Source organism: Gorilla gorilla, chromosome 16 (assembly GCF_029281585.2).
Source record: "Gorilla gorilla gorilla isolate KB3781 chromosome 16, NHGRI_mGorGor1-v2.1_pri, whole genome shotgun sequence".
Lineage (NCBI taxonomy): Eukaryota > Metazoa > Chordata > Mammalia > Primates > Hominidae > Gorilla > Gorilla gorilla.
The window spans coordinates 93,657,381-93,674,589 of record NC_073240.2 but is presented as its reverse complement, the minus strand read 5'-3'; the positions used below and the strand labels follow the sequence as shown (position 1 = coordinate 93,674,589).

Below are 17,209 nucleotides of genomic sequence, written 5' to 3'. Positions count from 1 at the left end.
TCACAAACCTCAGCATCATGCAATATACCCAGGTAACAAACTTGCAGAGGTACCCCCTGAATCTAAAATAAAAGTTGAAAAAGAAAAATAATCATTAAAATGGTAAATTTTATGTTATGTATATTTTATCACAATAAAAGTTTATTCACACCCCCCCACATACCCTATAAACAGGGGGTTTATTGGGTAACACATCTTAACATAAGGAAACAAGATTATTTTGCAAACTGCAGTCCATTATTGGGATTTCAAGGTGAAGAACTCATGAGTGACTGGTTTAACTTAGTCCACTGCTCTGACTACTACAGAGTCCTGTCTTAAATTCAGCCTATCGCACTTTCCTCCTTGTGGCTCCAGCCTCTGGAACTCTTGAGTCCATAGGACAAGTCTTATGTCTTTCCCACATTGTAGCTCTCCAAGTGGCAGGTGGCAGCTGCCACAATCACAGTAGGCACGATTGATTAATTACATGTGTCCTCTGCGGGGCTCTGGGGGAAGGCAGGTGATACAACCAAGCCAGTCACGGAGCTGGGGTCTGGACCCTTTGGAGGTGTCGCTACTGCCAAAGCCCACGGTTTTGATGCTAGGCCACAGTGCCTCTTGGCCGGATTCCTCCTCAGCCTTCCTCTCTACAATCCCTTGGTCTTTTCTTGTGTGACTTTGTACTGCATCCCTCCCCAGCCCATTCCTCCACTTGCAGTGAACACCAGGTAAGGTCCCACCAAGGCAAGGGCTAAGAACATGCTCCCTACCTTTTCATTGGTGTCCTATTAGACCCAGCACCCTGCAGAGTCCAATGGCCCCACAGAGGGAGAGGATCATTGGCAGAATTCCATTCCAAGCCTCCTTTTCCCCTTCTCCCCCTGCTAAAAGAAGAGGCTAATCTCCTGCAGTATTTCCTCCCGGGGTGGTCCTGCAACTGAAGATGTTGCAGTCTCAGGATGAACAGCCTGTTTGTTTAAAGGGCTCATTACTGGTGCTTAATGCTGTTTTGACAGATGAAAGTGAGTCAATTATAGCTGGAAATAGATCTGGCTGCATCAGTTTCTTCCAGGTGGTTGCCCATTCCCCATTCAAGGGACATTTTCTCTCCTTAACAAAGGGCAGTGTTTCTCCTCTTATCCCCAAGGACTCCAGAACCATCTCAAGAGTTTCCTCCTTCTAGGAAGGAACGATATTTAATATTTAAACAGTCCACGAGATGAGGGTTGCCACTGCAGACCTACTCTGACAGGGATGAAGTGAAAACATGGTCCTGACAGACCAGCCTCTAGGATAAAGTATGTAGCCCCATTGAGCCCCGTGTCCATATGGGGATCATTCTGGCTCCATCAGACACACATGTGGCTGCTCCTTATCGAATGTCTCTCTAGGGCTTTCTTGGGGGCAATGGGTTTTCCCTGTTGATACGCATCTTAATGAGACCAGTGTTGGTCACAGGTGTGGATGACCACAGTCACCATGAGGACAAGAATCCCTTGTGGGTGGCTCAGAGGGCTTCCCAGGGTCACACTGAGTTATGCTAAGTCCCCAGTGAAGAGCATCCTGATGCCCCTCAGTCAGTAGGGAGTCTGTACACTGGGCTCCCTCACGTCCCTGGTGATCTGCCATGCGGTTGGATGGGCAATTGGGTATAGGGCCTGACCCCAAGCTGGGAGGTCAGGAGTGTGGTAGGATATACATTTGTAACAGGCATCTCACACTTCATATGCTCAAGAAAGAATTCCCTTCCACAATGCCCCCAAACATGCATGGGCTTCTCTAAGCTCTGCTATCACAGACCATGGCACTGCCACATTGTGCTTGTTTGCTTGGGCTTGTTTGCTCAAACCCTAATTCTAAGAGTCATCCTGGATTTTTCTCTTTCTCTCCCCCATTATGGTCCTTAAATAGAATCCACCGGCAAATCCTGCTGCCTTTACCTCAAAATTTTATAGCAAATCTGACCAACTCTTAGATATCCCATGCCATAATCCTAGTCTAAGCCATCATTATTTCCTGCCAGAGCTATTGCAGCAGCTTCCCAACAAATATTCCAGCTTTCATTCTCGCTGGAGGGATCTTTTAAAGACACAACTCAGGTCTTCTCCCTCACCTCCTTCACTGCCCCTCAAACTTAGAATCAAACCCAAACTCTTTACCATGGCCCACAAACACATGTGCATTCTAGCCCCTGCCTCTCTCACCAACATCATCTCCTTCCCCTTTCTCCTTGCTCACTCTGTTTCAACCACATTTGTCTCCTGGTTGAACCTTGAACACACCCTCCTACCTCAAGGCCTTTGCACTTAAGGTTCCCTCTACCTGGAAGGTTCCTACCCCAGATCTGCACATGTGGCTGGTGCTGTTTTGTCCCTTGAGACTTAGCTCAAACCAACTTCTTTCTAGAGAAGAGTTTCCTGATAGCACCATTTAAAAGTATCTTATTTATTTGTTTACCTGTAATTTATCTTTCCCTATAAGAAAACTGAATTGTTAATGAGATCTGAGATCTTTATTTTATTCACTACTGTATCTTAGTGTCTAGAACAGAGCCTAGCACATAGTAAGCACTCAATAAATATATGCGGAATGAATGTGTGTGAGTTTTAAAACATGTACACAGATTGGCACTTTCCCATTGAGAGGCAGGATCTATGTCTACTCCCCTTGATTCTAAGCTAATTTAATGACTAGGTGGCTAGTAGATGATAATAGAAGTGACACTATGTGGTCTAAAAATGTGATGCAGCTTCTGCCTTGGTCTCTGGGCCACTTGTGCTAGAGCCTGGGCCACCATGTACACGTGTGACCACTCTAAGGCTACTATGCTGTGAGGAAGCCCAATCTAGCCCATGCAGAGAGCTCATTTGGAGAAACCCTAATATAACATAAAGAGAGAGAGACGCATGGTCAACCCCAGCTGCTTCAGCCCCTCACTGTTTTACTTCTAGCCAGTGTGACTGCACCTGACCTAAGAACCATCCAGGTGAGCCCTTCTCAGATTCTTAGCCAACAGAAATTGTAAACAATATAAAATGGATGTTGTTGTTTTTTTAAGCCACTAAGTTATGAGATGATTTTTACTGCAATAGATAACTGGAAGAGAGTGAATGAATGATGAATATTAAACTATTTTTCTTGTGGCTGCTATCATGGGCACTAGTAAATTCCTAGCCAATTTACTGATCCAAGTGCCAGGGAGATCTAGGCCAGGTCACATGAATGGGAGGAAACAAGGAGGAGATTGGGAACTACTACTTGTTTGGCTGGGGCTGTTTAAGAATGCCATCCAGGTTGACATGGACTTCTTGATAGGAATAGTTCAGACCCTCCTCAACATTTCCTATTTGTTTTCCTTAATTCTTGGAATCTCTTTCCTGGAATTAGAGATCCAGGCCTAACCAGGAAAATCCTTACCTAATTAGTTACATCAAAACTCTTCTTAAAGAGAGTGGATTCCATTGCTTTAACTCTCCCTATCTCTTTCATACTGCCTAGGTAAAGTTCCCCTCCATCTTAGAGAGAAGACCTTGTGGACAAAAACATATCCTAAGAGACACTCCTTTGAAGATCTCAGCCCAATCAGTAAGATGTGCTCTGTAGAGTTAGAGAATATTGCACTGAGACATAAAGATAGCGATGATTGATGATAACATTAAATGTTTCTACCGAAATTTTACTAGGCATTTCACATACATTATCTCATTTAGTCTTCACATCCTCCAATGTTACCATTCCCACTCATATTTCCCTGAAGAGGCAACTAAAGTTTAAAGAGATTAAGGTGAATTACTTGAAGTCAAGTGCATCTGATCCTGATTTTCTTGAAAATCACACACCTGGGATGGTATGTGACTTGCCAGCTGCCATCTCTCCTCCCATGTTCATGGCATCTGTTCCCACTGAGCCTCAAGACAGCCCCACCCCCAAGATCATTCTCAACTCAGCTCTCTAGGCAGGCACTACCCTTTGGTCAAAATTGGCATGCCAGATGAAACCCACTTGCCAAACCCCCTCATCTCTCAAGGAATGGAGGCTCCGAAAGGCCAGGTGACTTGCTGAGGCCATCCAGCAAATGAGTGGTGGAGCTGGGATGGAAATGCACCTGGGAAAGGGATACTGCCTACCAAGAATCTCCCACACTTAGTGACGGTCCTACTGGCCTGTAGGGAGGCCGCTCACCCGCGAACGGCGTGCAGCAGGCGCAGCGAGGGGTATGCAGTGCGCACGTTGACGTGGTGCTTCAGGATAAGCTCGTTGACCCACTCAACACGCTCCTTGCCGCCCCGGGCCATGAAGGCAGGGATCCACAGGATGCTGCCATTGAGGCTGTGCAGCCGTTGCAGCAGCTTCTCCCGCCACGTGGCGTTGACCAAGTCCTCAAAGGCCCGCTGGATGACCGAGGGGTTCATGGTTACCAGGTCTGTCTTGAGCCCCACATCCCGGGCATACTCCTGTACTGGGGCCAGGTTGCACCTGCCGGAGAAAAAGGCAACATGATCCTTTTGGGAAAGCTGAGACCCCTTCTTCTGTTTAACTTGATCCCATCCTTTGCCTCTCCTTGCTTCTTTCTCATCCCCAAACAAAGACCCAGGGCATCTCTCCATACTCACAGGCCCCTCCCATCATCCTTTCTCCTCCTTTTTCTGCCACAAACGTTTACTGAGCTCATATCATGTACCTAGAACTTTGCTAGACCCTGTGGATGTAAATGCCTGTCTTCTGGAGTTCAGGATCTAGGAGAGGAGGAAAGAAGCAAGTAAGCCAGTCCTCAGCCCACAAGTTGATGATGCTGTTGCCAAGAGTGACCTGGCCCATTAGGTGACAGAGTGAGGGATCTGAAGGCAGACTCCCAGGCTCTAAACTGGCTTGGACACTTTCTACCTGTGTGACTCTGGGAAACTTGCTCAACCTCTCTGTGCTTCCTGAGACCTTCCATTACTTTAGCAATGATAGAGATCACAACAGCATCCCTCCCAAGGATTAAAAGAATTGCCACATGCCCAGTACTTAGAACACTACTGGATATAATAAGAGCTTGATAAATGCTAACTGTTGTCATCGCTCTTATGGGAAGGAGGAGTGTCAGGTGGACTTCCCTGAGGTGGTGACCACTAAGCAGAAGTCTGTTAGTGGACAAGGTACATGAAAAGAGTGCTTCTCCAGTTTGCCAAGTCAGAAGAATCACCCCAGGCGCTCGTTAAAAATATAGATTCCCCGGTTCCTTGGCTGGAGATTCTGATTCAGCAGGTGAGCCTAAGCATCGATACCTATTTTTCACAAGCTCTTCCTCTTCAGGTAGTGTTATAGCCAAGCAGGTTAGGAATACCATGCTAGAGCACTGTAGGCACAAGAAAGGCATCCAAGGGCAGAGAGGTGGGAAACAGCATGGGTGTTTAGGGAAAGGCAAGTGATTTGGTCTGACTGGAGCATATTGTGTGGAGGAGATGGGCTTGGGGAGGCAAGCAGAGTGAGATATCAAAGGACTTGTGTGCCAGGGACTTGGTTCTGAGGGCAATAGGGAGCCACTGAGGGTTCTGGAGCAGGAGCGTGACAGGGACGGTTTAGAATTTTTGGCCACAATTAGAAAGCAATGAGATGAAGTTGCAGTATGGATTGGAGGGGATGGAGTTGGGTACTGGAGGGCAAACTAAGAGGCCACTGCAAACTCATGCTGACAATCAGGCTGCCTGGGTGAGCAGCCTCTGCTATTTAACCTGATGACTTCCTTGTGGGAGACCCGGCCTGGGTGTGCACACCTGGGTTTCCTGCCTGTGCCTGGGACTGGGATGGCAGCAGAGGGCACTGCAGGGGAGGTCTGGCTGCTGTCTGGCACAGACGATTTAATGGTGGAAAAGCCCTTTGACCAGTGAAAATAAGTCTGAGAAATCCAGTTAAGAGTGTAAAAATAGAGGCTGGAGACATGAAGACAAGGGATCACAGGTCATCATCAAACGAAGAAATCCAGGAACGTACCATTTATCCTCCCTTTAAGCAAGGCCTTTCCTTTTTCAACAACTGGGGAGAAAAAGTGGGTTAATCAGAAAGAAAACTAATATTTTTTGAGCCCCTGGTGTGTGCCAGGCACTGACTGGTCCTTTAACATAGGTCAGCTCATTTTATTGTGACCCAGTTTTGATCACCCTCCTGTTACACAGGAGGAAATGGAGGCCCAGTGTGTGAGAATCAACTTGCTCAAAGGCCCAGAGCTAGAAAGGCAACCACCAGGAGTCAAGATCAGGTATATTTGACTCAAAGAGCCTGTTTGTGATTTCAGACTGAACCCCCTAAAATATCGCCTCTTCCCATCCCTGCCCCTAGGCCTTGCTATCTTTGACTGTGGCTAAACATTGTAAGCGGATAGGATTGCCCTGGGTCAATTCACCTTCAGGAGCCCTTGCCACAGGCCTCAGAGACTGAGGTGTCACTGCAGCACATCAGCCAGTGTGGGGCTGCTCAGGTCTCAGTTACTTTTATTGCCTTGAAACCCGGCTGAGCCAGGCTTCCAAGGCCTTCCTGAGGGTCTGGGGCCAATTCTAGGCCAAGCTCTGGGTCCTGAGAGCAGGGCCAAGTGGACTCCATGCAGTTCAGATGGATTGGGATCAACCATGGGGCAGGAGGGGCTGTGAAAGAGGCAAGGAGAATGAAGGGGATGTGGCACCTGACCCTGGCAGCTCACGAGGGGTGAAGCATGAAATATACTCCCAACTGCAATGTTGGCCAGTCTGGGATGCCACCTCCTGGAAGATGCTGTGGGTAATGGGAACAGGGGCTGTGAGCTCCTTGCAGGCAGGCCCCAGCCCTCATTCAGTATAGGACTCGGCTCACAGTAAGGGCTCCATACCTTACCTGCAGAGACACAAGAAGAGGCAGGCAGGGATGGGCTGTGAAGTCCAAGCTTTTCCAATGACTGTCCCTCAGTGAGGATGCTGGGTTGGGGGAGCTCTGCCCTAAGTGGACTGTCTAGATGTCTTCCTTCCCCACCAGATGTGAATTGCTTCATTTAGTTGAGAAGGAGGCGTTAGGAACGGGTTCAATCTTATCTAGGCTTTCTTTTGTCCAACAGTAGGCCAGGCCTCCCAAAGTGACTTCTGAATGGGCTTGGCTCCGGGCAGGAGAGGAGTCACTCCCTTCCAGAAACCACCACACCCACAGGTACACATTGAAGAGTACTCTGCAGGGTGAGAGAGGCAGCTTGGGCAGGCTCTGGAGGCCAACTGCCTGGTCCACTGCCTGGCTCCAGCCCTCACTAGCTGTGTGGCATTTGCCTCTCTCTGCCTCAATTTCCTCACTGCAAAGCCAGATAAAAACAGAGCACTCCATACAGAATAGTTGTGATAATTAAATAAGTTAATAAACATGAAGTACATAGAATAGCACCTGGTACATTCTAAGTGGCCAAAAAATGGTAAGGGATAACAGTGATGATGATGTGGTTTATCCATGAAAGGGCATTTGTTCATCAGATTCTCTCTATGGAAGAAGTGCGTGTGTGTGTGTGTGTGTGTGTGTGTGTGTGTGTGCATGCACAATGAAGTTCTGTTCCCCAAACATCTGGGAACTTATACTCTGCACACACAATCCCAGATAGACACAGTGTCCTCAGCCTGGCACTGCAGGATCATGGGGCTCTCCTGGGCCCAGCCCCTCAGACATTCCCAGCAGCACTTTGTGCAGCTGATGCTTGCTCGAGCAGTGCCCTGCCGGATCCATGCATCTGCCTTCTTGCTCCCACACCCCTCTTCATGCTGTTTCCTCCTCCTCACCACTTTTACTGGTCAAAGGCAAGCCACACTCTAATGCCGCTTCTGCCGGAAGCCTGCCTTGGACTCCCTAGGAGGCACTAGGTTTTGCAAGATCGTTGCATTTTGCGTGCCATGTGTCCCACCAGGACTTACAAGCTTGTGTTCCCCACACAGAATTTTCTGAGAGGGGGTGAGGTCTTGTGTGTCTTTGTGTTTCTCCCACAGAGGAGCTAGGGTGAATGGATTGAAGACTTGGATTGGCAGAGACAGAAACCTCCATCAGGAGCTTCACAGAGTCTGCCATTCTAGTAAAGCCACATGGAGGCCCTCCTCTGGCCTGGCACAGCCTTGTACGGGAGGCCCAGAGATGGACACAGCCACTCTGCTCTGGAGGAGCTCACCACCCGGGGGTGAGGTGGGTGGAGTAGAGACAGAGTCCATGGGGAATTAACACTTAGCGTCCCTGTTGTGTGGGAGAAACCATCCCAGGCGTATTCACATATGCCGTCTCATTTAATGCTTGCAACATCATGCTCTCTTTACTGTTAGTGTGGGGCTTTGGCCTGTAGGATATTTCCAAGTGCAGGGCACGGAATAAACTCCTAGATGGGAAGAACCCAGAGGAATAGTCCCAGTGGGGTGGAGGAGCTAGTGCCACTGCTGGGTATTGTATCCCTGATGTCAAACTTAAGTCTGTACCCAGTGGGGCTGCATAATCTTGTCCTAAAACACCCCTCAGGTCCACCCCAGAGACACGTGGGAGTTTCAGAGCCATGGACATAGGCCTAAGGGACAAAGAACAACTGCACTTTTTGAAGTAACTTGCTCCTTGGCATTTTTGATCCATATTTTCCAAGTATGTGTGGATGGTTGTGGACATGACTCCCAGGAGTGAGGCAGAGCACACCCTGGCTGCACCTCTCCACGTGCAGTCACACACCAGCAGTGGCGTCCCCTGGGGTGCTTGTTAGAAATGCTGAGTTGCCGGCCGCACCCTAGACCCCAAAACTCTGCATGTCAATAGGCCCAGCTGACTCCTGTCCATGGTAAGGTCTGAGAAGCACTGGGCTAGAGCACAGACCGTATTCATAATGAAAGAACCTCAAGGCCAGCCAGTCCACCCAGCCCGTTTTACAGATGATAAAACTGAGGCCCAGAAAGGCAGAGAGATACACTCCAAGTCATGTGACAAATGGGTAGCAGAGCCAAGGCACAGCTTTGGACTGTGCGCTGCTGACTATGTGAAAGGGTCCCAAAAGGAAACTGTGGCCAAAATCTGCCTCTAAAAATTCCTGGGTCAGGACTTCATGGGGTGTGTAAAGCTCACTGTGGGGACTCATGACTTGTGACAATGGAAGAGGCATGGCTTACATGTGTGGCATTAGGTCAGAAAGCCACCCCCCCCCCCCCCCCCCGCGGATACTGCTGGGCACTCCTGGAGAGGATCTGACCCCTTGGGAGGAGGCCTTGGCCCCCACACACTCACCTTTAACACCCACCCGTCACTCCTTCTCCGGCTTCCAATCAGACAGACCTGCCACTCTTCCTTCTTCCTCTCCCCTCCCCTCACCCTCCCTCCACCAGTCTTTAGGCTAAAGGGCTTTGAAAAACAGGGACTGAGCTGTTGGATATGCCAGGCCCAGACAGACCTGGCAGAGGATGACAAAACTCTGGCTGCCAGGCTGTGGTAGCGTTTCAATCCCAGAGGATGCAAGAGTAAAGACACGGTTTCTTCCCATGTCCCAAGGTTTAGGGAACTCTACAATAGGGCGGCTTCCCAAAGCCCCAGGACAAGGCTGTCTTTGCCTCGAGTTGGTCCCCACAGAAATATGAGAACGTTTGCAGTTCCGCCAGGGCTGGGGAGCCGGCTGGAATGAAACTCGAGGCTCCGCATGCCCTAATTTTGACTGGGAGACAGCAAAGCCTTGTTTCCATGACTGTAGTGGGTTGGGGGTCAGGTGGCAGGGCCATGGGCAACCTTGTGTGCAAATGTCCCAGGCAACTGGAAAATGAGAGCTGATATTTTAGAGAAAATTTTAGTCAGGTACAAAATTCAAGTTTCTCTGTTACTCCCGCACTTCCCAGATTTTGAGAACAGGGTAATAAAGTCACTAGTAGGGCACCCCCTCCCAAGATACTTACAAGAGTTTTGCAAACTTGAAGCAACAACTGGCCAGCCCAGGAGATTTTCTTACCAGCCTTTTGTACCAGGCTCTACCTCAGGGGATCAGCAAACTTTTTCTATAAAGCACCAGATAATGACATTTTTGGCTTTGCAGGTGATATGATCTCTCTGTTGTGACGCTGCAATTTCACCCAATGACTTAACCGTGCCCAGTGACTCCACTCTCCTTGTAGTGAGACAACAGCCATCAATGATATGAAAATGGGTGGCATGGCTGTGTTCCAACCAAACTTTAGGCTGCAGGCCAGCATCTGCCCATCTTTGCTGTGGATCAGTGATTCTCAACCTTGGCTGTAAATCAGAATGACCTGGGCTCCCTGGGTTGCCTGCACCCCTGCCACGCCTCTCTTCCCCTCTCCTCCATTGATTTAATTGCTTTGAGGTACATTCTGGACATTGGAGGCAAAGCTCCCCAAGTGATTCTGATGAGCATTCATGGTTGAGAGCAGGGGCTAACTCCACCAGGGCCTCTTGTTTCAATCTCTTGGGACAGCTGGCAATGCTCCACTGAAACACAGCCTGCCCGCCGCTCTGGCCCCAGAGTGCCTGCTGGGGCGTGTTACCTGATGACGAAGCTGTGGGCATCAATCTCCTGCCCACAGCCGCTGTTCAGCAAGACCCCCGAGTTGCCCACGATGGCACAAGTCCCAAAGTGCTTGTTCTTCAGTGGCGAAGTCCTGGGGAGGAGCTCGTAGAGGTTCTGGGACACATTCATGGTGCTGTCTCGATCGAAGATGTAATGAATAATATCTCCAGGCTTCAGGGTTCCCTTTAGGACAGAAATGTCCTTTTCAGCATCCAAGAACTTTAAAATTTGCTTCCTGTGAAAACCAAACATGCATGAGGAAATTCTCCAGGGTGCCAGCTGCCCTTTGCCAGCCCAGCTTTTCCTATCCAGGGTCTCCCTGCACGGTGGCTGCAGCCCAGCAAACACGCAGAGTATGATGAGAGTTCAGATGCCCTCGAGAACAGGTTCCAGGCAGGGATGGCCAGAAGTGGCCCAGAAGCAACTATGGTGGTGGCCAATATGGGGGTTGCCAGGGTTACACCCTCTTCCTTTGCTAGGTGAAAACTGCCCTGTGGAATCACTCCATTAGGGCTGGAGTGAGCTCCTCACAGCGGGGCCCAGAAGGAAGGGTGGCCCACCACCCCAGTTTCCCCAGGACTGTCTGGCTCGGGCACTGAAAGCCCCATGTCCCTGAAAGCCCCACAGTCTGGGGCACACCTAGACATTTGGTGAGCTTACATTACCCTCACTCTCTTAGGGGGATTTAGGGCCATCCTCTGACAGGGATGAAAATGAATGGCTAGGTATAAAATCTAAGTCTCTCTGCTACTCCCACACTTCCTAGATTTTGAAAAAAGGATAATAAAGTTGTCTAGGAGCAGAAAGCCAGATGACAGGCGCCTCTCACTCCTTACCGGCCCATTTTCTTCCACGGAAGGTTTCTCTGGGCACATTGCAAAGGGGCTTTCTGGGGGGACGGATACTGTGACGTGTATGGACACTTTCTGCCTTTGAGACACTGAGAGGATGGCCTGCCATCCTGCAAGCTGGAGCACGTCCCCTTGCTGCCCCCTCTAGTTGCTCTCTAGTGTTTATGGGGGGATTGTAAACATGGACCCCTCCCAGTTCCACGGAGAAGGGCTCTTTTGCGTTGTTTCAGAACGAAGCACAGCTCTCTAGGCTCTGGGGTAGCTTTGATTTAGAGAAAGTTCTCGAATCGAATCATCTAGCAAAGCACAAAGAAAGGATGAAGTGGGGTCAGGAAAGGGATGGGTGTCCTCTTAGCGTTGCCAGAAAAGCTTTACCTGAAACACACAGCCTTCTGCCAAGGAACCTGAAAATCCTAGCTGGGAGTTTTACTTAAAGAACTGTATAAATCACCCGAGATTTTAAGAAATGATTCCAGTCATAAAGAGAAAGAAATTGAGTACCTAGATAAGCTGAAATTAATTTCATATTCTGCTGCAAATTCCTATCTAGAACAGATACAAAGATGCTGTTCTTTGTTTTCAGAGTCCTGGAGGTGCAGAATTTTCATGCACTTTGCAAATGTTAGACGCTGCAGGATGGCTGTCCCATCTCGCAGATAGTAACACTGAGGCCTGAAAGCCTGCTGGATTTGAGATGTTCACAACCTATGGTACGTTCCAGTAGGCTGCACATTCAGTCACTTGGGGAACCTTTAAGTATTTCAAATTTCCAGGCTGACATGTGAGAAATCTTGATTCTGAGAGTGGCCCAGGTCTCAGCATTGCTCTCAAAAGCTCCCCGGGTGACTTTAACGTGTGTCCAGGTTCAAGAGCCTCCGGGGCAGCCAGGGGGCAGCTAGAACACTTGGTAAGCTCGACGCTTCTCATCCATTGTCTTTACTTATTGATGACCTGCCTCTTTTGCTATCATGTAGGGGAAACCACCCTTGTAGAATAATTCGTATCTGTTGATGGAAAACAGAGGCACTGTTTTTATTTACTGTGCTTTACCAAGGATTATATGACTTGACAAACTAATATAGTTGGGAAATTGCTGAAACCTTTGCAATTACTTACCCCAAAGCATTTAAAAACAAAGAGAGCCCCTAGAAAGCCCATAAATAAACACCTCTGTGAGTGAATTAATTTCTAACTAATTATGAGAAATTACCATCAATTATTAAACATCATTCCAAATCACTTGCAGAATCTTTTATTATGAATAATCTTGGTGATTAATTGAAGCTGGAGGAAATTCTTTTTCCCTCTGGGTAAAGGTACATTGTTGCTGCTGAAGGGACTGTGTTTGCAGGGTCTTTAAGAAGGACACAGTCTCGTCTTCACAAGGGGTGGGGGAGCTATTTCTCTATCCAATGGTTGGAGAAAGGGACATTGGGGACCATGGGTAGCTCATACTGGCAGGAGGATTTCATTCACGGTGGTGTAGTGGGGAGAATGGTGACCCCCTCTAAAATATATGTCCACCTCCTAACCCCTGGAACCTGTGAATGTGACCACATTTCAAAAGAGCATCTTTGCGGATGTAATTAACTTAAGGATCTGGAGATTAGATCCTGGATTACCCGGGTGGGCCCTAAATACAATGACAGGTGTCCTTATAGGAGACAGAAGAGAAGAAGACAGAAGCACAGAGGAGAGGGCCACGTGAAGATGGAGGCAGGGGTTGGAGTTCTGCGGCCACCAGAGGCTGGAAGCAGTGAGAGGATGGGTTCTCCCTTGGAGCCTGCAAGGGGGTGCTCAGAATTGTGGCATCCAGAGCGGTGCAAGAATAAATTTCTGTTGTTTTAGGCCGCCGCCACGTTGTTGGTAATTTGTTACAGCAGCCCTAGGGAACTAATGCAGTTGGGGTTGCTGACTCCACGGTGTCCCTGATCAAAGGGGGTGGTTGTTAGGGCTTCGTGAGGGGGATGGAGGGCCACCAGTAGGCCTCTGAAGAGGCGGTAAATAAGGAGTGCAGGGTGGCAGGGAGTCAGCTACTTCAGATGGTTTCTCAGCTGCTAGGTCCCCAGAGCTCATGCCTTTCAATTCCCCAGCCCTGCACAGGTCCCAAAACTAAGCTTCAAGAACTAGGGTGCAGAGGCATTTCCATTTTGACAGTGAGCCTTGTGGAGGGGGCAACTCCCTGCTCTGCGTGGTGACATTGCTGATGGCTGCTCTCCTCTCTCCCCATGGTATGGCCTGGGACGGTCATCAATCATTCCCCGTCTGGTCCTGCCTATCGTCCCAACCTTACCCCCCTATTCCTTGCCTCCTGCTTCCTGCTCCTGCAGCACTGTCCACAAGCACCAGATCACAGACTCTGTGCATGTGGGAAGCAGCTTGGTGAACTCCTAATTATCCTTCAAAACCCACTGCTCCTGGCCAGCCTTTCCTGGCCAGTCTTCTTAGTCCTCTTACAAAATGAATGACTCTTTGCTCAGTATGGCCTGTTTATTTCCATCTATGTGTAAGATGCAGCACCACCTAAAGTGTATGTCATACCACGCTGTCTTGTCTTTGCTTATATTCATGTCCCCAGCTAGCATGTCTGATTCATGCTAGCACTCCCGGGGCCCCAGCACGATGCCTGGAACTGAATAGTTGGATTATACTTACAAATATTTGCTGGGTCAATCATGGCTATATCTAAGCTAAGTGTCCAAAATGCCGAAGTTGTAATTCCTTCTCTACGGTTCCCCATTGCCACTACCCGATGATGCCTGCAGTGCTCTGAAAACATCACTCTGCACAGATCAGGACGAGAGCTGCTCTCTGGCTAAACAGACCTCTGCTTTCTGGTCGGGTGTCATGTCAGTTCCTGGGTTCTCCGGATGCCCCTATGGCTCTAGGTTTTCATTTTCTTGTTGTTAGGGAGGAGCAGCCTATGCAAGCCGCAAGGGCTGAGGGAGGGAGCAGCTCTCCAAGAACAAACTGGAGGACTGTCACTGAAAGGGGATGTGAATCCCAGGCAGACCCCAACAAGTAAGGACTCTTTATCCCTGGGAAGAAGCAGCCACCTGTGGCCTCCACTGCCCAGATTCCCTCTGCTGCTGACCCGAGACTCAAGGTTTGCTGCTTCTAAGCCCAGAACCTCAGCAGGTGTTCCTGCCACTGCCTGGCCCCAGTCGCCACATACACAGGCTGGGCTGCTAGGCTTGTCTCGGGTTTTTATTTCCGATTGATCACTTACAGATGAAACCTGCCTCAGCGGGAGGTAAACATTTTATTTCTATCCTGACTTCTTTAGATGACGAAGAGCGGCAATTTGCCCGTGTATGCTCAAGACCAAGTCTACCTCTTGTCCTGTAGGTAATTACCAGTACCTGATCCTCAGAGAGAGCGTCTGGTTATGTCTCCATTTGGACGAGGCTGGCTGGATGTTGTGCTTGATGCTTTCATTACTTCTGTCAACAACAGCTGGTGATGAGGAGCCGTTTATTACAACTTCAGCTCTGGAAGGGAAAAAAAAAGAAAGAGGGTAGACATGATGTGTTAGCAAGCCAACGACAAGTCTAATAGTTTTGTTTTTGCACGGGCTTGAATGTAAACTTCTCCAGAAGAGCAAAATTGCAGTTATTACCTGAGAAGAGAAGGAAGTCTATTTATCTTCCAGTAATCCACAAACTCTGTCCCTCAGGTATAACCTACATACATTCTTGGAGACAGGAAGTAGGGTGATAAACTTATTTTTCTTCCCCTGCCCCTAGTGATTTTTTTTTCCTGCTAAAACCTGGCAGTCACTGTCAGAAGAGTAATATTTCTTATTCAAGCTATTGATAAGAAACTCTACAAGGAGCAGGTAATATGAGCAACAAAGTATCAAATGATGGGCTTACAAACTTAAAAGAGAAAACAAGAACTCATACCAGGACAATGTAATTGTAGCCTGTGGCTTCACCCTCCTCCCTGGCAGCCCCATCACTCTCTTGAGGGTAATTCCGAGATATGCTCCTTGAAACATGGACCTTGTTACACAGTCATCTGTGCTGTGTCTGTCCCTCATAGGAGGCTGTACGCAAGGGATCTCCCACATTCATTTTATATTCCCTAATGGTCTAACATAGCGGGTGCTCAATAAATAAGTATTGTTGAATTTAGGTTGAAATCGATCCTGGGGGAGCCTCGAGTGAATGAAAGAACTGGCTGGCTTTATATTCCCTGGGTGGATCACGATTCTGGGTAAACACCCCCTTTCCATCTGACTCAGGAACACCAGGTATTATAGGACTGGCTTGAATTCAGAGGCTTGAAATCTATGCTAGTAGGTTTCTATAAACTAGGTTACAATTCCATCTTTAAAGGCAGTGTAAGAGTTAGCCGCCTTGCTGCTGGATGCACACAGATATATGTGGGTCACATCCAAAGTTCTTTTTGTCTGTGCTGACAGCAGATTCTCCCAGTTAGAATAAGTGGATTTGTGATGACACATTCTGAAGCTTTAAAGAGTTCAAACCAAACATCTGTGTCCTCTCCATTTATCTTGAAACAGCCAAGTTAAAAAAGATGAAATCCTGTTAGTGAGTTCTAAACCTGACGCTCCACTTTGACTTTTTTCTTTTTTTTTTTTGGAGACAGAGGCGGGCTCTGTCACCCAGGCTGGGGTGCAGTGGCGTGATCTCAGCTCACTGCAACCTCCACCACCCAGGCTCAAACAATTCTCCTGCCTCCCTCCTGAGTAGCTGGGATTACAGGCGAATGCCACCACACCCGGCTAATTTTTGTATTTTAGTAGAGATGGGGTTTCGCCCGTTGTCCAGGCTGGTCTTGAACTCCTGACCTCAGGAGATTTGCCTGCCTTGGTCTCCCAAAGTGCTGAGATTACAGGCATGAGCCACTATGCTTGGCCCTAGTTTGACTTTTTCAGGTAGAGAAGGATTTCGTTTAGGGGTGCATGTTGTCTCACACATTCCCTTCATGCACCCACCTCCATTCCTCAATATTTCTGACTCCTTCTGGCTGATATCACTTCTCTTGAATTCAAATATCTGTAACTTCGCAGAGGATAGAGAATTGACGAGTTTTGAGTAAGGCAGAGGAACTCTTCCTAGCATGCAGGCTTAAGGGAGCTTCCGAGAGGGTACACAAGACCTAACCCTTTGGAATTTTTACTGTTTTCATGCAAGATGCAGAGGGTACAGTGGAAAGATTTCATAAGCTGTGTGACTGTGGGTCGATTGCTTTACTTCTCTGAGCCACAGATTGCCCATTTATAGAAACAAGGTGTAGAAGAGACAGATATCCATCTCGTGAGGTTCTGGAATTTTCAAAGGAGCATGGATGTTTCTGGTATGCCCCGCTGGCTGCCACCTCATGAGGCTCTAGCAGGAGCTGGCATTGCTGCATCCTTTTGATACTACCAACTTCTATGCAGAACACAGGCAGGGGCACTGACCTCAGGGACACAGAATTAGCGGCTTCACCCCAGCTTTGTTGAAGCCTCCCTCAGTAGGCACGCACAACAGAAATGCTTTAATGTTGGTGATGAGGAGTTATCGCACTAAGAGGCTAGCTGATGTACTCATCAGAAATCAGTGACTGGGCTCTGGTGTCTCATGGCTTAAGGTGGGTTCAGTCTAGGGTGATGCTTCTCAGAGACTGGGGCACGCTGGATGGCACTAGGCTCAGGAAAGAAGGAGCTGCAGAGGAATTCTACCGTGGATGCCTGGAGAGGGGACCTGCTCGGAAACCTCCAGGAAACGTTTCCAGACTTCTCCTGGACACAAGATGGCAAAGGTTGGAAAGGGAGAGAGATCAACGCTGGTGTGGGTAATGGCAAATTTCCATTTCTCTCTCCACTTTCCAGGGTGAATTTGGATGGCAT

At 48.5% G+C, this 17,209-nt stretch overlaps 1 protein-coding gene across 1 annotated transcript in view; it reads right to left on the bottom strand.

The window, feature by feature from the left end:
• The window catches only part of ST8SIA2 (ST8 alpha-N-acetyl-neuraminide alpha-2,8-sialyltransferase 2), a 74,926-nt gene that overhangs the window by 19,677 nt on the left and 38,040 nt on the right, over nucleotides 1-17,209 (bottom strand). Inside the window, exons 3-5 of the mRNA XM_019010293.4 lie at nucleotides 14,712-14,840; nucleotides 10,476-10,733; nucleotides 4,165-4,458 (exon numbers count right to left, since the gene is read on the bottom strand). Of these exons, the coding sequence (XP_018865838.3) occupies nucleotides 4,165-4,458; nucleotides 10,476-10,733; nucleotides 14,712-14,840 (681 nt within the window). The remainder of the gene's footprint in view (nucleotides 1-4,164; nucleotides 4,459-10,475; nucleotides 10,734-14,711; nucleotides 14,841-17,209) is intronic.